General features: G+C 35.5%; 1 protein-coding gene across 1 annotated transcript in view; it reads right to left on the reverse strand.

Moving 5' to 3' along the window:
* Positions 1-24,636, reverse strand: part of LRRC20 (leucine rich repeat containing 20) — a 98,736-nt gene that overhangs the window by 69,546 nt on the left and 4,554 nt on the right. Inside the window, exon 2 of the mRNA XM_072424485.1 lies at positions 10,015-10,182. Within this exon, the coding sequence (XP_072280586.1) occupies positions 10,015-10,182 (168 nt within the window). The remainder of the gene's footprint in view (positions 1-10,014; positions 10,183-24,636) is intronic.

Below are 24,636 nucleotides of genomic sequence, written 5' to 3' on the forward strand. Positions count from 1 at the left end.
AATATTTTTTTCTTCATTTCCCTTCTCTAAAAACTGATGCGTCTTATGGTCCAGTGCGTCTTATGGTCCGAAAAATACGGTAGTTAGGATTGTCATTTTAATGAGACAGCAAGGAAACAGACAGCAGTAGTGACTTTGCAGTGGCTCTAACCCCACCTCAGTCTGGACAAAACTCAAAACAAATAAATGCCTGACATTTTACCCTAATTATGAAGTTTTAATTAGGACATTTTCATGTTGCTCGAAAAGATACCTCGAAAATTGCATTGATCTAGGATGATTTCTATTATTTCTGTAACCATTGTTGAAGGTCAAGAAGCAGAAAGCCTAATTGTTTGCCCTGGAAACCTGCCGAAACCTAAAATTATGCTTGACTTAAACATTACAGAGGAAGAGCCATCACATTCAGAGGATAAAGTACATGTATTAACCTCTTTTTTTAGTTTGACCTTTCAGTCTTATTTTTTTGTTTACTACACTGGCCAAGAATCATTTCACTGTTTACAGGCATTTTGACATTCAGGTAGTTTAATCAATGCTCCCAGGCACAGCCCTGACTTGGTAAAAATATTTGAAAATAAAAATCTGTGTTTCGGTTATCATATTGTTAAATGTTTCTTATCAAATACACTGGAAGTCTAATTTATACATTATTCAAATAATTACTAAGCTACAGTGCACTTCAATGAATATTCGATGTTTTGTACATACCATCTTTGCTATGGTTAGATTTTGTCTGTGAATATGAAAAATGTCATACATTTTATATTCTGCTCCCCCAAATTTCTTTTTAGGTAAAAATAAACTGGGAAGGTCTCAGTACTGTCCGATTTAGGAAAACATCAGGGCTCTGGGAAGCCTTAGTTTATATTGAAATGCTTATTTGTAAAACAAAAAAGAAAATATAGACAAATATGAAAACAATTTAAAAACATTACACAATCAATTAAAATTGACCCTTATGTTTTAGGATCCCTTATGCCTATATTGTACATTATATCAGGCCACTGTCGGGTTATTTTTTGCTGTCTGCAATCCCTCTGCAGGTTTCCCTTTACTTTCAGTCTTATTATGACAAGATGTGAGGAAATCTCTCCAGAATTTAAATCCCAGAAAGTTGTCCCAGGAACGGGTGTCTCTATTGGAGGATTTTCCCTCACGGCTGACTCTGATGATTCGAAATGTTGGGTTTATGTCCCTTCCGTACTTTATCTAAAACTAAAATGAAACATCGGCACCTAAAACCAAATTCTGTGTTTTGCAAAGCAGTTATTTTCTAATAGCGCGTTTTTTTAGGTAAAATATGAATGCAACAAATGTTCACAAGAAAACAAGTATTGTTGGTAATAGTAAAATCTGCCAGTGGTGTATAGTACAAATCATTTTTTTAAACTGTTCACAGCATTGCTATATATCCTCTGGCAGTTTCTCAGCAGGGAATTTGTACTGTGTTGTACTGCAGGGTCAGCAGACACGTATATGAGTGGAAAAGAAAAGAACTAGTAATATACTTCTGTGTTTAGTTACTTATGGGATTAGTACTGTTCATCAACACTTTACTGTTTCTAAGGAAAAAAATCAATGAACAAACCATGAAAGCTTTTAATCATAAATGAACTTACATTTCTGACCTGGTAAAAAAGTACTTCCCCAGCCGCTCTCTCAGCTCCTCCAATGACCTACTAATGACTTCCTCACTCATAACCTCATCACACGCACGGATACAAGACTTCTCTAGAGCTGCCCCAACTCCCTGGAATGGTCTTCGTCATCCTATTTGGCTTGCTCCTACTTTCTGCTCATTTAAAAGAGCACTCAAAACCCATTTTTTCAAACTTGCATACCCATCTTCTTCTGGCTTTTGAAACCATCACTACTTCCCACCACTACATATCTCCCATCCTATTGTGTGTAAATTCCCCCACCTACTAGATTGTAAGCTCCTCGGGGCAGAGTCCTCTCCTCCTGTATCACTGTCTGTATTAGTCTGTCATTTGCAACCTCTATGTACAGGGCTGTGTAATAAGTTGGCGCTATATAACTCCTGTTTATTATTAATAATAATAACTTTTGTGCCACAATAAACAGAATGTTGCAGTTTCTAAAATGCAGCAAAAGTATCCCCTATGATATGTTTCTAAATGGCCAAGCAATTACATACATTTCACAAATGGCCCCTTGCTCTGCATGGAGAAGTGAGGAAAAATTAAAAAAATTAGGAGTATTCCATTAGAGATGGAAGGAATAAACACAACCATTGGGCAAAACGCAGGTTTGCTTTAACATTAAAGCTGTTAGAAAACACATTAGATAACGTGTGACAAACACACTAGATAGGCATCTAGTGTGTTTGTCCCTGGTCCCTGGTATACTGACCCTTACACCAGTGTTCCCGGGCTGATCCAGTCTTTGCTTCTGCTACAGGCTATACTCATTATTTACAGGCATGGGGGAGAATGTGACTTCCTCCTATGTGACCCTTCACTTTCCTATGCCATTATGGGTTTAGTTATACTTTACAACTTTCCAAAATATAAGAAATAGCTTCAGCCTAAAGCGTAGGTCTTCCAGGCAATTTCTTAAAAAAATGCAGAGCTAGGTGCATTCATATTTCAATATTTACACAATTCATAAACTATAGTCCTAGCTAAACAGAAGCAGACGGTGAAACAAGATAAATAACATTTCAACAAGATGTCTGTTTTGTAACACGCAACTGAAAGCAGTAAAACGGCTTAAGAGATAATTGATTGGTAAAAAAAAAAAAAAAAGTTATGTCATCTAACAGCTTTAACTTTAAAGCAAACCTGCATTTTGCCCAATGATTGTTTTTATTCCTCCCATCACTAATGAAATACTCTTAATTTTCCTAATTTTTCCTCACTTCTCAATGCAGCGCAGGAGACAAAGGGAAATGCCAGGTGTAGAGGCCATTTTACTCATTCCATGGGATAGTCAAAAAGTAACTACGGTAATGGGTCAAAAAATGTCAAAAAGTAACTACGGTAATAAAGTAAAAAATGTGCTACTGGGTATTCAAGCTGGATTTCAGCTCTGCCTATTTCTGTTTCCACATCTGTTTCTGGTGAAAAACTGGCAGCTCTTTGATTTTTCCCCACCCCACTGTGTGCCTGTAAATTTTCTTTTGAGAGAACTGCGGCACACACGCTGCCTGATTTACTAAAGCTCTCCAAGAGTGAACCAATGAACCTGGGTGATACAGCAAAACCTTGAATGAATCTGGTCCAGGATTGAAAACATTTTCTAACAAATAGCAAATTACTTTTAGGAAATCCATTCCATGTTTCTGGATCACTCAGCCTCACTTATGAAAGTGTATCCTTTCCAGCTTTGGAGAGGTGGGCTAATAAATCAGGCACATCATGTCTGACACCTCCCAGAAAGACTTGCTAACTATCACAGATACACTGCCTGGGCTTCAGGGCTGTCATTTAAAGCTGACTGTGTCTTATGATACACTTAGGTTACACAAAACCAGTATCGATTGGATAGTAAAATGTAAGCTGCTGAGCCCATCCTCTAATGCCCACTAAATCACAGGACATAGGAATTTTTTTTAGCAGCTCTTTGTACGTTATTCGGACTAGTGTCTTAGGCTTTGCAATGTAATCTACAACAGTATGTACAACACAAAGCATCTGTCCTGTACTGTTCACAACTAAGGCTATGTACACATGTGAGATGATTCTCCCCAAAACCAATGGTTGGACTTTTCTTGGGTAGGAATCTGACGTGTGGCATGTGGTCCCCCAACATTGTTCATGGATCTGTCCTGATCAATCCATGAATGACTAACGGAGAATGACCGCTATACATGTTAATAGACAAGAGCATACCAAGGTCCCTGTCCATAGCTAAGTGTATAGCGCTTGTGCGGTCATCTGTCACTTTCTATGTCGCTGGAAATGATCATGAAAGATTATTTCCAGTGACCAAAATTGGTGTGTACACAGCCTAAGTAAAACTGAGCTAGCATAGTCGTGGTGCTTGCAAATCTTTCTTCCCCCATGACAGCACACAAAAGAAGCAAATTTACAACATGTAGAACATTTAGGGAAATGTTTGACATAAGAAATGCAAGCTATAAAATTGGTGTGTGTTGGGGTGGAGATGATCTGAGCACTTCTAGGGTATAGTTACATCAAATGATAGTAAGGAACATTTTTGACTTGTTGACGCTGTTTCCTGCAGTGTTCTGCTACAGGCTCATTCGCCGTTCCAACCGCTCCCATCTAAGTGAATAGGAGTGGATGGGAACCATTTTGTAAATTTGGCTGCAAAGGTTTGCAACAGGATCATATACTTAGATCATATACATAACAAATGCGAACAAAAAATACAATTTCAAGGAAATACAACATGCTGCATTTTCTGTTTTTAGTTAATCTGACTGTATCACGTAAGATATTATAGGTGCTATTACCACTTAATTAAAGATATCCCAGTAGACTAGAAAACCTTATGAAATCGTGATATACTTCCTAAGTTTACACTATCTTTACATTGTAACAAGTAACAAAAGAAAAAATACAATGGTAGGACACTAAAATTTAAATACAACTTTACAAAGCAATTACCATAAATATATAATACAATGACATTCAACAACCTTCATTTTTACACTGCTCAGCTGAGGATCACAGACTGCTATTACACAACAAAGCAATATGCTTTAACAATCATATATTTGCTGCTACTGTGACATCAATGAAACTGAACAAGCTTTTGACAAAACAAAGAGGGATTTAAATAAATACAATAATAATAACTACGCCAAAATGGCCACTTGAAGTTCCTTCATCTATCAAATTGCCTTGGCCTGGCATCAAACCTGGGCTCTATTGCAAATACCAATTTTACCTCTACACAACACTTTCAGAGCCTTATTTCAATAGAATAGCTGTATTAGAATAACCATTTTGAGCCACTATTTCGTGTTTAATACAAAATAACAATTATTGAAGACAAACATTAAAAACATCTTAAAACAAACCCTTAGACTAGATTTCCTTTATAAATATCATAGCATTACTATTTCTTAGTTGCAGCATACACGGATATGCACATTTTCATAAACTGAAATGAAGGTGTATGGCCCTGGTCAGCACCATCACTCACTAGATATCAGTCCCCCAAACTAACGCCGCACTTTTCACCTATAGCAAGCCCCCGCTTAGCCTTGGGAGACTGGTTGCGTCTCCCAGCACACAGTTGTCCCCAGGACTTAATGAACAAAGGATGACGTCTGGGGACAGCCTAGCAGGGAACAGGGTGCCGGGCGCACTCTACTGCAGTGGGACACCGGTGGAATCGTTGGCCTGAAGAGTGTCTCCTTAACAGAAGGTAAGCAGGATCTTGTGGTTATCTTGCATAAATTCTGTTAGTTTTATATAAATTCAGAAGGAGTGATTCTACTTTAAAGATCACAAAAGGATTCCAACGCACCTATGTTTTAGTGTCCATCAATATCCAGAGACATTTAAACAACTATCCAGTCACTGTGAGATTACTGATATGTTATCCACTTCGTACATCAATCTCCTTGTTCCAGGGACTGCCAACATACCATGTGTTCCTTCTTTACTGGCCCAGCTAGAAATCTGTACACATGCTCAGATAATTCTGGGGTATGAGCGTTATGAAATAATGTCAAACCAGCTTGGCAATTCCCTAAACTTATTCAAAATCCAATATCTATCTATTATTTTTGAGAGGGCTCATAGTTAAATAGCATAACCTGACCTTTTGGGTAAACATACATAGCTAACTGGTCCAAGGGAGTGCTCTGTCTGATCTACATGTATATTCCACATTGCTTTCATCCAATTTAAACTATTTACAATCAAATTGTGCCTGAGAATGTGTATTTCTGAATAAAAACAGATCTGCTTTGAATTTTATTTTTTTCTGAGAAAAATGGCTCACAATCTACTTTCTCATCAGCTAAACCAGGGTATATGTTCCCATTTAGGCTATATATCCATTTTATTTCTAGACACATCAATTCTTTGTCGCAATTCCTTCCACCCTCTTGAATTGGGATGCAGGCGATCTAACACTTGCACAAAAAAAAACCTGCATGGTACCATCATGTTGCAGATTAAAAGGTCATCCCAACACTGTTTTTAAATTTCCTATTTATATGCTATATTAATGTTCACAAATCCCCATGTGCCAAATTGTTTTTCCAATGTAAAACATTAGATTTTTCTCACTCGATATGGTACATAACAAGATTATTTCTACAATCTGCCTCATGGTTTAATTTCACACTTTTTTAGCCTGGAACATCAGTAACATATCTTACCTAACTTGTAATAATCACATTTTCTGCATCTCAATTTAATAAAGGGAATAATTAATTTTTTTGTATCAACAATTCTTTTGGGGACTTTTTACATGTATATGTTATTCTCTATCCAGTAATATTTCTTACATTTTTAATCATTATAAATACATTACAAATATCTCATTGGTATTTCAACACTTAAATAAATTCTTCTGCTGGTCTAACATGTTAAAATCTTGATGTTATCTAAATTATCTCAACATTTATAGTTTTTATGTTTTTTCCTAAAGTTCCACAGTGATCCTCTGGTAAATCTGGAATCTGCTGTTAAATATGATAGTTGGCATTCCTGAACCAACTTAAAAACCAACGCTTTTAATTTTGAAACATTTTTTAGAGTAATGTTTCTGGACTTTTTTTAGGGTCAACTTACAGGTCTTTAGGGAACCCCTGCTTTAATTATTATATCTACAGCTGATTGTACATTAGTGTGGTGATATTGTTTCTTGCGGGTATGAAGACACAGGCACAGTTAGGTCTGTATAAAATAGATCTAATAGCAAAGTTCTTGCCTCAAGTCCTCTCCTTCGCTGCAGATATCCACTCAGCGGAATACTCTGCAACTTCAGCCTAAACTTGCTCCAGCCTCCTAATCCTAATGTTTTACCGGATTAAAATGACAAGCTTCACCATTGATTTAGGCTCAATTTATGGGAATGTCACAATCCCTCCCCACAGCAACACTCAACTGTGGGAAGCCAATATTCTGCACACCACATCCATAATCCTGCTAAAGGTCTCGGGTCCCAGGTGTTTATAGATTTCTATTATATTTCAGCAACCTTTTAATATGTGAGGAAAGACAGTGTCATATGGAGTGATCCTCATGCTTTCAATAACTAAAGTAAAAGAACAAATTTTACAAACAATAAAAAAATGTGTCTGAGCACCGGCGATTTTGTCTAATAAGTTATTATCAAAAGGTTTGTGAAGATAGGTGGCTATTGCAGAGAGACAATGTGTAATTGGCAAGGGTGTTACTGATCTGTGATAATACAATAAATTGTTTTGTATTTAACAAAAAGTTACCCTGCAGCATTTTTTCACAGTGCTTTTCGGTGTGGTTATAATGGGTGCCAAATATATTTAGATAAAAAAATTCCCATAGTAAGCATATTGATGCAAAAGTACAAGAATCTCATACACATACGGCCTGTTGTAACTGTGAAAGAACTGTGAGAAAAGCATAAGAACTGTGAACGTTCCGTACACTGCTCAGCAAACCAAACTATTTATTTAAACAAAAAATGTCCTATAAAATTAAAAGTGCATTTAATATATTTTTTATTATATGTTTTATATGTTTTTTTATCTGTAAACGCACAGGGAGTAATTAGGCACTTCTAAAGGCGATGTGATGTACAAATGTGCACATTTTTAAATTTTAAAACAGTATTCCAAATAAATCCTTTTAAGTTCTTAATTTAATATACTCACTTTTAAGGATGGCAAATAGGTCACAAAGGAAAAATTAATTCAAGTATCAATGCCAATTTGAGTCATGAAAGAGTTAGATAAAGGCCCCTCGACATATGTATTTGCAATATCTGTCTACCTACAATCTTTAATATGTGTACTTTACAGCAATACTACCACTAGTAAACACTTAGGACAAAAGTTTATTATTTCAATAAAAGAGTGATCTCTTTTAAGGATATCATTAGGATTTTAGGCTGTAAATAGATGCATTAAGTAGGTTCTCAGCTAAGCAGATCAGAAATTGAAATACATTATTTTCCATTACTCCAATAACCTTTTATAGTCCATTTTATTATATAATGAACCTAGTGATGACTGACAAATATTGTGAGGTGATTTTTTTCAATATGTATTGCATTTACTAGTTACACATTTCTAAATAAATTATGATTATCCTGATGGTGGCACATGGTCATTCATAAAAAAGGAAATAAATCAAACAAAGCATCATAACGACTACCAAAATCCGAAGAAGACACTTTCTTCTTCTCCTTTAAACAATAATCTTGTATACACAGTATAATTATATTTGGCAAACTTAAAGTAAATGTAATAAATGGTTTAGATATGTGGATGTGATTGCGGTTTCAGTAGCCTGTAATCTTGACAGGTTTTTTAACCTGAAAGGATGCAAAATTTACATTCCCTTATCAAGGAGACAATTCAAAGTGTAATTAAAGAAACAATTATAGAGGAAATAAAGTGTCTTACCAATAGGATACAGATTTTAGACTTAATTTATGTATGTGTGGATTCTTAAGCAGTCAAAGAACATATTGCAAAACAGGATGAAGTAATTAATGAACTAACAAAAAAAACAAAAGACTTAGAAAACTGAAGAAGACTGAATAATATTAAAATTCAAGGTATACCAAAATCCATCCTTCTGAAAGGTCTTCCACACTTGGTCAAAGCAATTTTTAGTAAGACATCTTAGACAGAGATGACTTGGAAATTCATATATTGTACAGAATTTATAGATCACCCCAAACTAATGGCAGTTTAGAAGAAATGCAAATAACAGATAACACTGTTAACCAAGGAAAAAATCCATGTCAAAACAAGGCCCTAAAATATTAGGACTAGAATTTATTAAATACATTAAAATTTACAAATTTAGAAAAAAGGATATTCAATCACTGGGGTCACTCTTTGTCAATATTAGTGTCACAATAAGGAAAGGAATTTTCAGCGAGATGACACCCCCTGACAAAGCTATCTTTGTAAGGACTAAACCTACATGATATTAATATACTAGACTGGGAGAGCCTAAAGCCATTACAGTACTCTGTAGAAGACAAAAGCTCAAAGTGCTTGAATGTTAAATGCTAATCCTATTAATCCAGAAATAGTTTAAAGTGATAAATTTCAAGGTGACTGCTAATTTAAATATAGATAATTCAGTCAGTTAGTCCTATTAATCAAAGTCACTAAAGACGTTTAGGGGTTTAAACTTTAAAGTGAACTTTACCTAATTAATGTAAAGAGATACAATAACCCGAATCTAAGAGATTAAACCTATTTCTTGGAAGCTCACCCAACTTGGACAAGTATAAATATGATTTATATTGAGCTAAGTCATCTATGTTCCTCAGGCCATGATAACTTTGAAAACAAAACAATACTACTTCAGTTTGTATACCTTTCTCTCTAGAGACTGTGTAATCATTACAACAAAACAAAAGCAATGTATATGAAGCTTAAATGAGAGTCTAGACAATACAATTAAAACTAAATGGCTCAGACAATAAAAGCATATTTTTTAGGAAAATGACAAATGATCAGAAATAGGGAAGGGAATCCTATGGAAAGTGCATAAAAATTGAGTTTGTGGAGAACTAAAAGATTTACATTCTTCTCTAAGATATTTTGTTTCTAGCTTTAAAGTGTCACTTTAGCTGCATCTGCATTTACCTTGTAGCCACCAAACAACCAGTGCTTCTAGGTCAGTTTGCAGCTTGTAAATTGCAAACATGCTGTAGAAGGTGTATTCCAATATACAGCTTTATATCATTTAGATACACAGTCATTCAATTTTAATAACACTGTTTATAAGCAAGTTCACAAAACTGAAACTTCAGATACTCTATTTACAGATTTAGGCTACATTCACAGCATTGACATTTGAATAATCGCCAAATAATTAGCTTCAAATTTTCACTTACCTTTGATCTGATTGCTTTCTAAATTGATGCTCTCCATGCTCTGTATTCTTGTAAGCTCTTCCGGAAATCTTTCAAACTTGTTTTTAGATAAATTTATGTTTTGCAGGTTGGGTAAAGAACTAACTTCAACAGGGAGTTTTTCAAGCAGATTTCCTTCCAGATCCAATTCTAAAACATGAACACAAATGGCTTAAATATGCTTGTCAAAAATAAAACTTATCTGATACAGATTAACATTTTTTTGCAAAGGCATGCCGATGAGTACAACAAAACTAACCTACTCCACTATCTGCCATGGTGATCACTCTTAACAGGAAAGAAAGTGAGAAAATCTAAATTTAAGGTTTACATCAGATCAGGAATAAAATATTCAATGAGCACATTTGTTTGGGTGGGAATAGTTTAAGAGAAGATTTACCATTGTGTCTACAGAACAAGAAGTAAAGAGAACATTTCTTAAATGGGACATAGATTAAATAACAATCTATGTTTTTAGACTTCACTATTCTATCCAAAATGGAAAAAAAAAATAGATATACTTTAAAACACCTACATGCCATTTTTGAGCACTGGAAGGTTTCATTAAAATAAATGCAGGCAGTGAAAGCATTAAAGTGGAACTAAACGAAAAATAAAACAAATACAGTTACCTTTAAACCCAGAGATCCCTCGATGTTGCTGGTCCTTTCTGCAGTCCAGTCCCGCGTTTTCCTGGAATTTCTCATCGTCCCAGAGCGGAGGAAGCGTTGCGACGCTGCCATCTTCTGTCCTCTCCTGCGCAGGTGTGAGTTTGGGTAACAAAGCTGTTGAGAAGGGTAAAAAGGAGAAAGCCGATCTCACTGCGCATGCGCGGGATCGGTATCGCTTTCCCCTTGGTGGAAAAAATGCCCCATCTGTGCATGCCCACAAGAGAATAATGAAGCCTTTTTGTAAAAGTAATATCCTTTTTGTTCTCGACTATGATGAAGTAAGGTGGAATGCAGTGCTGCACATTTAGAAGACACAGTCAGGCCCTCCTGACATAATTACATATTACTCCTATAACATCCAGTATATATATCATAAGCCACCCAACCCATCTCAAATGGCACTAACCTTGACCTAACATTTGGATATATTTGGATTTAGGATGGTTTAAATTCTGGGGAAATGAGTTTTTCCCACATTAAACATCACAATAGTTACCTGGTAGATCTAATTGGTTATCATGTGTAGATTGTCTGCATTTACAACCTGTTTATGTATGAAACTGACAACTTTATGAGCTGATGAGGACGCGTGCTTGTGAATGTTACATCGCTAGAGCAAAGCAAAGGTGAGAAGAGCTCCACTTTAAGCAGTAGTTGAAGTTGTAATGGGGGTTTTCACATATGAATTAATGCTAAATCTCATAAGGAATTTTCATAAATGTGATATTGTCATAGCACCTTTGTATAGTGGCTATTAGAATCATGCAGGTTATGCAGGGCAACTACACCAGGCATCAAGCCAGCAAGACAGGCTACAAGAAAAGCACTGTCAGATGTGCAATAAATGTATCAAGATGTCATTCATTTCTGGACTAAGAAGGACTATACAGAAAATACTAAATTAGGGTTCTTTGGTGGAATGAATAACAATGTTATGCATATATACCATTATATTTTAAGCCTGCTATGCTAACACAATCTTTGTTAAAGTGTATCTAAACCCAATCAATACAAATCTCAAAAACGTTTTAATAGTTAACTGTGTTTATAAAACTTTTTTGATCTTTTCATACTATCCGCTTTTTTTAGGTGATGACCTGGTCATTTCCCAATAATAGTGATTCATAATCACATGCACCCCTGGTTAAGACTACAAGCAGAAATATCTACCCAGAATGGGCAGGCATGGTAAAACATTGTCACTATCAGGAATCCTGTCACAACTCAGGTGTCAGTGCATCAAGATAGAAAGTGAATTAGAAAGGATGGAGGAGAATGGTAGTGCTGAGATTAAAAAAAAGGATGAAAATAAACTAGAAAAAAAGAAAACAATTGTAATATACGTGAGGTTTTACATCTACCTCATCTGTAACAATGTGCTTCAAACATGGATTAATTTGTAATCCTGTTCGAAGTTGTTATGTGTTTAGGAAGGTATCTCAAGAAGCTTGCTGCTAGAATTCCTGACACATGATTTGCTATTGTAATCCATGATCATCATTTATTCTTCTATAAACTGGAACATTGAAAACCAAGGATATGTTTGTGCTCATTTCAGAGAATTTAAAAATGCAGGAGAATAAGCCAGGCATTCTTTATAAAATATTCAGGATTTTATGTCAGAGGATAGAAACACAGTAAAACACTATTATACACAATAGATACACCGTATTATTTACTATTGCAAAGGGTACTCTATCAGAGCCCCATACTGGCACAGTAAGAAGTACTTAAAAAGGAGATTTCTTTTTTAAATAAAGAGTGTTATTATTGGATTAAATTATTTATGAAATAATTTGCTGTTAAAATCCTGGGCTTTATTTCTGTCCCCGATTTTGGTTACTTGTTTGATTCACTTAAAAGTATGGAATAGAGCAATTCAGTTTTAATGTTATGAATTACTAAAACCTACAGTGAAAATCAATCTCTTCTATACACTTTAACAAAGATCTAGTCTGAAAAGTAAACAGAAAACTATTCATTAAAATCTGAATCACAGTCTTACACCAATTTTTAATTTATAATATTTGCACAAAAAAAAAAAAAGTCCGCTATACCGACTAATTTGAAATGCTTATAAATGCCCATACAGCTTTTGTATGAATTTTTAAGGGTTTACAAAGAAATTGAAAGCCAAGATATGTGGATAAGAAGACTTCAATTAGGGGAAAACACCTCCCTAATGCCCCTAAATGCCAAACGACGCTCCCATTCATGTCAGTGGGGATGTTCAGAACATTTATATGCATTTGAATGGTATTTAAACACTTTCCAAATGCTGCATGAAGTGTTTTCCTTAAAGCCCATGCAAAACACTTTGGTGTAGAATGAATAGAAATGGTATACATGGGAGTTTAAACACTGAGGAAATAGTCCATGCAGACTTCACCTTTAGAAGCTTCGGCACTGCAACATAGGGCCTGATTTATTAAAGCTTCTGAGACTGGAGAGGATAGACTATCATCGGTGAACTTGGGTGATCCAGCAAACCTGAATGGATTTCTTAAAAATCGCTTGCTATTTGGCAAATGCTTTCAATCCTGGACCAAACCCATTGCAGGTTTTCTCGATCACCCTGGTTCACCTGTGATAGTCTATCTTATCCAGTCTTGGAGAGCTTTAATAAATCAGGCCCCAAAGTCTTGAGAAGAATATGTTGATATTCTAATAGAAATATTTTTTAATGACACTCTAAGCTGCTGCTGATCTCTTATTTTCATTTACAAGGAAAATAAATACTATAGCAGTAATTTGGCAAAGTCATATTTTTCTAAGCTGCTTCTACATATATTGATTTTAATAAAATGGCCAAAGCTAAACAATAATATGAAAAAACAACACACCTACAAAGAAGACATTTACTTACCTGTTCTACTTCCAGCACAGTATCAACAGAATCATCTTTATTTCATACATTTCCAGGATTGTGAGATTCCTGGTCCCCTGGTTCCTTAAAATGTCCCCTATGCCACTGCAGGACACAAAACTGATGTCCTGCTGGCTGTAGGAACCACAGCGCTTGATGGAGACCAGGAAACTGACATACGCAGTGCCATTGAAGAAGGGGATACTTTTGGCAATGTATATCCTGAGTAAACACTAGTGGCAAGGGAAGGAGCATCTTATTTGGTATTTTAGTTAAAGATCACCTTAAATGTAGACTTTTGGGGAATACTCTCTAAAATGAGTCCCTCCTTTTGCTTGAAATCCTGAAATTCTACTTAGGTGGATTCTCTTTAAATGTATCCAAATAAGAAATATCTAAATGAAAAGACTGTAAATTTCCAGTAAAGCAGAAATAATCCCCTGCAAGGAAAAATATAAAAACAAAACAAACATAAAATACAAACTTGCTCTTCCATGCAGGCTAGCAACATGTTACAATTTTCCTACTTCCACTTTTTCCCCCATGCCTCCATTCTACTGCAAGGTGTTACAAAGACAGAAGGTTTTCATCCCAATGGTAAACCCTCCCCACTACCCACAACTAGCCCTTTTCATAATGATCACAGTGGGGAGAGTTCCCATAATCTGATGATTGTTAGAGGCAGGAAAGTTCCCTATTCTGTAATTACCTGCACCTATTGGTAATGAACCGAGTGCTTGTACACCTGACAATCCCAGCAGCTACCTCTCCAAATCTTCAACTTTCATGGCATCAGCTCTGAAGATGGCCAAGGAGTGTCCAAGTTACATTATTCTACTAATTTTAGGCAAGTGTACATTATTAACTATAATATGAATATCTATTTGCTGGAAAAGGCAAATGGGGGTTGGATACATTTTAAGCAAAGCATAGGGTTATTTTCACATTGAAAGTATACAGCAGGAGTTCAAATGAAAAATGTACATTTTTCACAGGTACATGAGATGACTAAAATAAAAGATCCAGTACAGATCAACAATTTTAAAGACATTATCCACCAAAAGGATGCGTAAATGAAATCCAGCTGTGTAAAAGCAATAAAAGTCTCTGCTTCTTTCATAGGACATGAGCAGTCCACATACTATACTTCCAGCTGGTAAGAAAAACTGCAGGCTTAAAATAATAAAGGCCATTCCTTTGAAATGGCAATAATTCACATCAGATCCAACCACTTGCCAACTTAGCAGTGTTTTCTGTGTATGCCACACATTCTTTATACATTCATCAATCCAATATGCCTTGGTGATGAGCATTATATCCCAGTAAAAAAAAGCAACTTTTCCTTATAGTCTTATGAATCTGTTAAAAACAAATTTACTAAAGACACTGAAATAAGTTCAACAAAAATACTTCCTGTTTAGCCTGTCTTAAAAGAACATTTAAAATATTTTATATATTTTCAATGAGCACACAGGTTTGTGTCAACTTGTGTCTGTTGTGTCTGCTTCCTTTCCACTTCATAATGGCACCAGGCAGGGGCGCCCTTTATCGCCCCTGCATTTTGACCTTTCCCTAGAGCCCATTTTGTCTACAGAGCATCTCAACTCAGCCATACATGGAGTGGAGGGGGGCTCAGGTCCACACAATCTAGCTGCCATCTTGTTTTTTGTTCAGCAACCCAGGATAGCCCTCCCAGCCTTACACTCACATTTTTAAAAATGAATGTCTTCCTCAGGATTTTATATATTTTCCAAATGCTTCCTATCCCAATTCCAGCATCATATTTTCGATGGCTGAACAGACTGGCAATCAATTTTATATGACATAATTCTAGGCTTAGAATCTCTTTAGGCATACTTACATGCCTCAAAACTGAAGTGGTCTTGGTCTACCGGATTTTAAACAGTATTATATTGCATTTGTATTGAATAGAATGATAAGCTGGTAATTTGGTGGCCACTCTAGGAGGTGGGAGTCATTGAAGTCAGTGCTCAGCTCTGCGAACTTGACTACTGTCATATAGATACCTTAATAGTACTAAAGGTTAACCCAGATAGATCTCCTTTAACAGTGCTCGCATTTAGATGATGGGATAACCCCCAAAGGCAACAGGGTTGGAGCTTTAACTCCCCCTTTCTCCTTTTAGTGGCCATTCATATTTCCCACCAGGGCTCCATAACAGCTATTTTTTAGGACAAACCCTGAAAGCACCACTAAGTGGTCATACACAATAAAATTCACTCTCTTTTGGATATTGTACCTCCTGACTCACTAAATCTCTTTTGGCAGTATCTCCAATTACGCCAATTAGTGACCTCTCTCCCTTATCCAATTTCTAATCTCCACAATTTGAATCCTTTAGCACAATTTCTAAGCGAGGACGAAAGCCCCCTCACTCAGTCTCTCGACTGTTACTGATCCAGTTGAAAAACCCTGACCCACCTGAATACCTGAGACGCTGGGAACGCGAGTTCGCTAAAATGCTCACATATTCCCAAATGACTAATAATATGCGTTTGGCACATAATCCATCCATATGCGCCAAAGTGCAAGAATGTAACTTTAGAATGTTAACAAGATGGTAATATGTATCGACTCACTTACATCGAATGGCTTCTAAGGAGTTTCCGTTGTGCCGGAGGGGGTGTGGTGATCAGGGCACCACGGCCCACATATTTCAATTTGGTATAATTCTAGTTTTGGTATATACCTTGCTACACTCCTTTCACCCTTTCTCCTTCCTCCCCTTCCCCCTTCTTTTCCTTGAACAACAGATATGTATTATTGTATGTGGATTGCAAGTATTCTATGGTTCAAATGTTTATCTCTAAATCAATTCTGCTGCTGGCCTGTAATCTAACTAACTTGAACTATGGTTTAATGTACAATATGTCTGTTTCTGTTATTCTTTCATACTATTTTATGTCTTGGATCCTGTAGCATTTGTTACTGTGTTCTCAATAAAAGTTTAACCTCCCTGGCGGTCTTAATATGTCAGTAATTTTGAATGTCAAAGTGGTGGCTGGGGATTCCCGGTTTTGGTTCTGAAAATTACCCCCGAGCCACACTCGGAAATACCGCCAGGGAGGTTATTTAAAAAAAAAAAAATGAAATGCTATCTGAGGCTTTTGTGTGTGTGTATGTATGTATGTATGTATGTATGTATATATATATATATATATATATATATATATATATATATACACACACACCATAGTTCTCCCCTTCTCCCCAGACCAGTTTTGGGGGGCGGGCCGCCCACTTGCTGTGATTATTCCCTCCTGCACATTTTTAGCAGCTCTGAACGGACACTGGCGAGGCTGCTCTGCTCGCTTAGTTCTCCACTGATAAGAGCTGATTTCAGCACCCCAGCTTTTACAAATTTCATGATATGGGGATCAGAATTATAAAATCATGTGAAAATCCAACATTGGGGTAGCAGTATTAAAAGCAAGTGCGCCTTGGGCTCCTTGGACTGTTCAATAACAGTAAGCAATCTAAACTTTTTTTTTCCTTATAGTCACACTAAAACTAGTAGAAGTTAATCACACTTAAAACGTATTTAAACTCAGAATTTTTACTTTACATAAAAGGGTAGACGGACCTTTTTTTTTTTAAAGTTAAAATTTTGTTTGTGTTTTTTTTTAAGTGCAACACCCTTTTTCTTAAAAAGAAAAAGTGCCCAAATGTTTATGGGTATGTGGATATATATATATATATATATATATATATATATATATATGTATATGGAGAATGATGAGAAGAATATCACTAAGTATGAAAACAGTAACAACTCTTGAGATTGATGGGGTTGCAAAAAATCTGGGATGGGCAAAATTAATCTTGGGATGGGAATAACTCAGTCTCTCGACTGTTACTGATCCAGTTGAAAAACCCTGACCCACCTGAATACCTGAGACGCTGGGAACGCGAGTTCGCTAAAATGCTCACACATTCCCAAATGACTAATAATATGCGTTTGACACATAATCCATCCATATGCGCCAAAGTGCAAGAATGTAACTTTAGAATGTTAACAAGATAGTAATATGTATCGACTCACTTACATCGAATGGCTTCTAAGGAGTTTCCGTTGTGCCGGAGGGGGTGTGGTGATCAGGGCACCACAGCCCACATATTTCAATTTGGTATAATTCTAGTTTTGGTATATACCTTGCTACACTCCTTTCACCCTTTCTCCTTCCTCCCCTTCCCCCTTGATTTCAGCACCCCAACTTTTACAAATTTCATGATATGGGGATCAGAATTATAAAATCATGTGAAAATCCAACATTGGGGTTGCAGTATTAAAAGCAAGTGGGCTCCTTGAACTGTTCAATAACAGTAAGCAATCTAAACTTTTTTTTTCCTTATAGTCACACTAAAACTAGTAGAAGTTACTCACACTTAAAACGTATCTAAACTCATAATTTTTACTTTACATAAAAGGGTAGACGGACCTTTTTTTTTTTTTAAAGTTAAAATTTTGTTTGTGTTTTTTTTAAGTGCAACACCCTTTTTCTTTGGGATGGGCAAAATTAATCTTGGGATGGGAATATTTACCCCCTCTGTGATATCCTTGCCTAATAAATATAAATATACCACTTATAGGTGGTGGGAAAATGTACTTTATATTCTTTTGGATCCCACCAATAAACTAGTAGTTACCTAGAGGACAGGAAGACTGCACTCCCTTAAAATGAAGGGTTAATTGCTGGAATGTGCACTCTGAACACATGGTAGAGAAAACCATGAACTAGAAGGTGACCCTTTGCCTGACAAAAACAGAAAAGAGACAATTACGGAGTAACATTAAACCTACTCTGTAAAACATAAAAGGGAGGGGGGATATTTCATGTCTGCCTCCTAGGCTTTTTTTTTTTGCATTCTTTAAAAAGAAAGGTAATGACACTATCAATCTACAGTTGACATGCTGCTACCTGTACAGCATCTAAGAACCAAGAACCTCTTCATCATTCTGCAAACTCCTAAAAAACATATGAACTGGTTATGCTTGTAACCTTCTCAATATGTTTATTTATGTTGTTGTATATTGATACATCCTTCAATAAATATTGTTAAAAAAAAAAACATATGAACTGGTTATGCTTGTAACCTTCTCAATATGTTTATTTATGTTGTTGTATATTGATACATCCTTCAATAAATATTGTTAAAAAATAAAAATAAAAATAAAACATGAACAGTAGCAGTCATTACCAACCACTAGTTAAAGTTAACTAGTTAAAAATTCAGGTGCTTTTAAGCGAACATTTACAGTCCTTTCTTCAACAGAATATGTCAAACTTTTTGGGTTGTGCCCATAAAAAAAACTAAAATTGTTTGACTAAAGATGCAGAGACTTTAAAAAAAAAAGAATCAGGCCTGACTAAGCATACAGGTTTGGTCCCATCTGCCTCTAAAAACACACCATTACTATATTACACTTCATTTACAGATGTGAAAATACAGACTCTCTGCAGTGACTACAGATTTATATTTTTTCATAAAAACTGGATAATTGTTAATAACATCAATCTGACAACAGGAAGCCCTTTGTGAGACCATGCTGGCATTATGAAGGAGTAATCACCTGAAAATATGCAAACTGACTGTTCAATTGAGCAAATGAAATACAAAATACAAATTGTCAATATTAAAGACAATGCACACTGTAAAATAAATGTACAAATTGCTATTTCTGACTTCATTTTATGAAAATGTCATGACTGACGACCATGACAGTCCATGGAGCCCCTTAACTGTGGAACCAATATATGTGCCCACAAAACAGCAGTACAATGAAACAACTGCCTCCTTACAATAAAATAGTTTTCTTCTAAGGAGAGGACACCCGACGCTGGAGGACGACGCTGGAACACGGACCCGACGCTGGATGAGCACAGCGGGACCAGGTAAGTGAGATTTTAATATAGACGAAAAAGTACGGGGTTATCGATAGTTGCAAAAATTTTGTGCACGGAAAAGTACGGGGTTAGCGGTTGGGAGGTTAAATACAAAAAAATAAAATAAATATACCACTAAGAATAACTTTTGTCTTGTTCTTTATAAACAAAATATAAAGAACTGACTTTATGGAATACATTATGGAATAAAGGCACAGACTCCAGCTGTAAAGAGTTATTGTATATCATGGACATAATAGTAAAAAGTCAGCAGTAAGAAATAGGACACATAAGGGTCACAAAAGGGGAATGTGTATGCGTTGGAAGAACATGCATTCCTCATTTGACCAGGGGTCAAACTAATTGTTGTCTCTGCACAAATCAAATGAAAGTACAAATTATAAGCGCATTTAATAGGAATAAGTTGAGCGCAACAGAATATATTTCATAACCTAGGGGTGTTAGTTTATTTAAAAATAAAAAGGGGAGAGAACAATAAAGAGAAAAACAAAAGAATTCAAGAGGGGAGGGAAGGGCTTAAAACATATGGTCAATGGTATTTTTAACACATCAAAATGGACCACATTAGAGGAGTGTACGTTAGGGTACACACACACACACCTTAAAAAGTTATATACAGTGGGTGAAATATTTACACCAGATGTCAATATTCCACACATGCAAAGAAATCAAAACGAATACATCCCTGATTTAGGTTATGTATAATATTGAAAGGCAAATAAATAAGGTGTTAAACACACTAAAATTATTTTAATATTTTGTAGAAAAGCCTTTGTTGGTAATGGGAGGTTCAAGACGCCTCTTGCATGAAGAAACTAGTCGTATGCACTGCTCAAAACCTGTACAATTTAACCAATTTATTGTTCAAATTAAAAGTTCTGACAGATGAAATTAATATGATTATCTTGATAAAATAGCTCTGGTCAAGGGTGAGACATATTAGGTCAAAAGTTAGCAGTCAGTTCATAAAAGTAATGTTAAAAGTAAGTAAAAGACCTGAGTCACTATAAAAAGTGTTGGTTAGATATCTAGATCAAAATATATGTTCCCAGTATGCAGTATACATACTTTAAAAAGTCCAAGAAAGGACAACCAGTGAATGTAGGGATGGAAAGGCTACGTCCAGACCAGTTAGAGAGCCTCAATCACTAAAATTGCCCAAAATAAACGTGTGAACATCTAAAAGAGACCAACGGATAACTTAAAAGTGTTACCTAGTCTGGTGGTTTTTCTTTAAATAATGTGGATAGCCAGCTGTGTGTAAGTAAGTAAGAAAAAGACAGTCCAACAAAGTGAGTAACTTAAAGGGTCTGCTGATAATGTTTTTGTACCATATACTGTAGGACGACTTTAGAACTATTGTGGAATTGATGTTTTAATGGGTCAGAGCTGCTTTTGGGGTACAGGAAGAGAGGGGACAATCCATCCTATATCTTTTTCTAGGCACATGGTCTAAATAAATACCTGGTACATGTCGACATTGGGCTCTGTCCCCTTTAAAAGAAATACTCTTTTTTGAGGAGCTGCAAAAAAATGAGCAATTTTTTTCCTAACAAGAAAAATAGATAAAAATAAACCTGGAGGGCAATTTCATAGTTGCAAGTAAAAACCGCAGTGTTAAGCGTGAACAGACACCTACAGGTTATATTCCTAAAGGCATTGAGTTGCTGCCTTGCGATAGGCTGATTCGACAATTGCACTAAAAATCAGTTAAACAGGTGTACCTAATAAATTGGCTACTGAATGTATATGGTTCAAGACACAATACACACACATGCATCAATAATGACAGGTGATTAGCAAATGCATTTTTAGATTTATCTATGTGCTCTACCCTAATCGAAAATGTGTTATTTTTCCAAATATGACCTTGTTACTCTTAATATTCTATAGTTTATATATGCATTTTTAAAATTTATTTTTAAAAAATAATACAGAAATACTTGTCTGGAGAAAGAGATGAAGAATAGACATAACTATTGTTAATATATGTTCATTTTCATATTTGTACAATATTTGTTATTTTAGACACAGTCTACCATTTCTTTGTTGTATTTACAACCCCCATGGCCTGTGAAATAGCAGTTTAAAGCTGTTTAGTCTTTTCTTTTTTCATCCAGAGCCAGCAGCAGCCAAATTCTTGGAACTTGAGTAGGATCATCTGCTTACTGCTGGAATTGCAGAGCAACAGATCTGTATGTACTTTCCTTTAGAGCCTCAAAGCAACAAAAGGCTTAAAACACCCCCACAAGTAGCATGCTGTGTTTTCTCTGAATACCTGCTGATCCAAAACTAATTCATTGAACATTTCAAATAAAAGTTATTCCTTCACTACAGGTACAGTGCACGGAAAAGAAATATGGCACTTGAGATTGACTTTCACTGGCTAAATCACCCATACGATGTGACTCCAAATCACAGTAGTATTCAATGACTATTTAAATTTCAAAGTGAAGAATACAACAGAATTCATTTTTTTTAAATAACCATCTCTATGTACCTTTAAAAATGTCACATTTTGTGAACATTTTAGGGAGAAGACAAATCTATCATTTTATTTTAATACAATATATTTTTAAAGTAATGATACCAAGAAATCTTCAAAAGCAAAAAATATTCCCTACTGCATCCCCGCTGGTAACAGCATTGATACAGCTTAGGCTCTCCAAAGCCTGTTTCAAGTGCAAATAGTAATCAGTTCATTTTTAGGCAGTGACTTCAGTTTTTTTTTTAAAGATCATATAGTTTTTATATGCTTAGCTATAGAAAAATGTTCTCATCAACAATTAGATGAGTTATGGCCATTCTTGTCAGCTGATTGCATGATTAGAAAACTGGGAATATATAACTTCATTAATTATTAGTGAAACAATCCAACAGTGCTGATATATCCTTGATGTGCAATATAAGTGCTAATCAAAATCATAATCAAAATTTCAAGTAATTAAGGAATAATTACAACTGCTGTGCAAATTAATGAGAGAGAAAATAATTTGTTTAGTGATCCAAAAAGCATATCACAGGTTGTCATTGTATGTTTTTGTATGTTCAAGGACAAACAGCCAAGAGCTTTGGTTTGGTTTTATTTAAGTACACCCATTATAATGTAGTAGGTAAACATGTCTCCCAGCAGTGCTTGGCTATTGAAAAATCTACTTCTTATGCAATACTCAACAATGTCCTGAACCATGCCCTTCCGGTTGGTTCCGCAGAGCCCTCAATTTCACAATACTTATGCTTGATTGCCTCCCGTGCTGTCCTGTAATCAGCTTTTGTCCCGGCAGGGAGAAGCTATAGGCACCGCCATCTTCATCCATCTTCTTTCCTCTTTTGGCTACGTCACCCGATCTTTGTAAGTGCGAGATCGGTGATGTAGGCTGCCTTAAAATGGAGGAAAAAAGAGTGCCGATCCCACTGTGCATGTGTGAGATCTGCATTTTTTCTTTTACCATTGCAGAAGAAAAAAAACCCTTATGCACATGCCCGATTTTGTCAAAAGGAGCAACCAGAAGCCTGTAGATGCTCTGCGCTCCCATTCAGTCTTTACTGCCACTATAGTAAAAAACGAAAGGGAGGAGTGTTTAAAAAAAAAAAGATAAGAAAGACGATAACTTTTACTTTATATAAAATGGTTATCTGACCTTTCATGTAAAGTAAAAATATTGGTCCACTTTAAGTATCTACCTTAGTTATATGTTATTAACAATATCTAAGATCAGATTTTAGGAAAAACAACTTGCATGTTTTTTGGGATGTGGGAGGATCTAGAAAAAAAACACACAAACACAGAGAGAGCCCCCATTTCCATGCAGATAGTGTCCAAGCCGAGATTGGAACAATGGAACGTCCCAGTAACTGGAACTCCCTAAATGTGGGCATTGTTTAGAAGTCTGTATATATATGGAACATGTTTTTCTGAATGTTAGTCAACAGTATGCATTATTTTTTTTAAATGACCACACTTTGTTTTCTTGCATCTTTTCTCCACCAATACTATTTCTTTGACAGCTCTCCCGACCATCAATGCAACACTCTGTAGCAACTCCCCTCCAATGTTGGCAGCTTGTCTCTCAAAATATACACTACATGTCCTGACAGTATTTTTCATTTACATTGTTTAGGTCCACTATAGCTCATTCTGCCTACTGTGTCTTTGTATTACACATTAGTTGGCATTTATTTGCTTAATCTAGAAAAGTATGGTTATGCCCCCATACATAAATCAATTAGTGTTTAATAGCAAATCCCTGGAAATAAAAAATATATCTTTACAAAGGAGAGAAACAAACAGATGTTTTTTTTTTGGCTACTTATATTAAATGGAAGTATAAACAGCTGCAAATTATATTCACATTTTTAGATTGTTACATACAGTTTAGGTGTTTATGTTGATACTCATCTTGTTTCAATGGGGTATTCAACTATAAAAGCACTCCTATTTATATAGGTAAAACAATCCTATTTAGTTCGTAATGAGGATCAGTAACTAAAAACATTATGAACAAGGTCCTTAAATCTCTTTTATCCTGACGGGTTTCACCTTAATGGCTTTCTCAGGGGAACTTGAGATGGATGACTTAATAATTTAAAGATAAAGGAGAGAGATATATGTATATAAAACATAGTAATAGTAAAGTACATATTACACAAAGCACCTAGTACAACATCCTTTAAATAAATGGAGATATGCATGAGGAAGTAAGAAATGTAGATTAAATAGTTGTATCAAAGTTAGGGAGATTAGAAAATATTAGAAAAAGAAGAGAGAAGGGTAAAAGTGTATTTTCTATGAGTGTGTGGATTTATATCAAAAAAGGTTTTAATTATGTCTGAACCAATACAAATCAAAAAAGTTGATTTGAGATGAAGTTAATAGTTTTGTAAAATGTTAAATAATAAATATATATCTGAATACCTATTTCAAATCAAACTATGCAAAATATATATAGTATAGTTGAATACCACATTGAACCTCGTGCGTTGAAATGAGGTGGGGATAAACATAACACTTAAACTGTATGCAACAATTAAAGAATTCACTGTTCAAACATTCAAACATTCACTGTTCGTACTTGCATTTAGTTTAGATCTCTATTCGTTTCTCTCCTTTTTAAAGATATATATAATGTATTTACCTAAA

This window comes from Pyxicephalus adspersus, chromosome 10, assembly GCF_032062135.1.
Source record: "Pyxicephalus adspersus chromosome 10, UCB_Pads_2.0, whole genome shotgun sequence".
Lineage (NCBI taxonomy): Eukaryota > Metazoa > Chordata > Amphibia > Anura > Pyxicephalidae > Pyxicephalus > Pyxicephalus adspersus.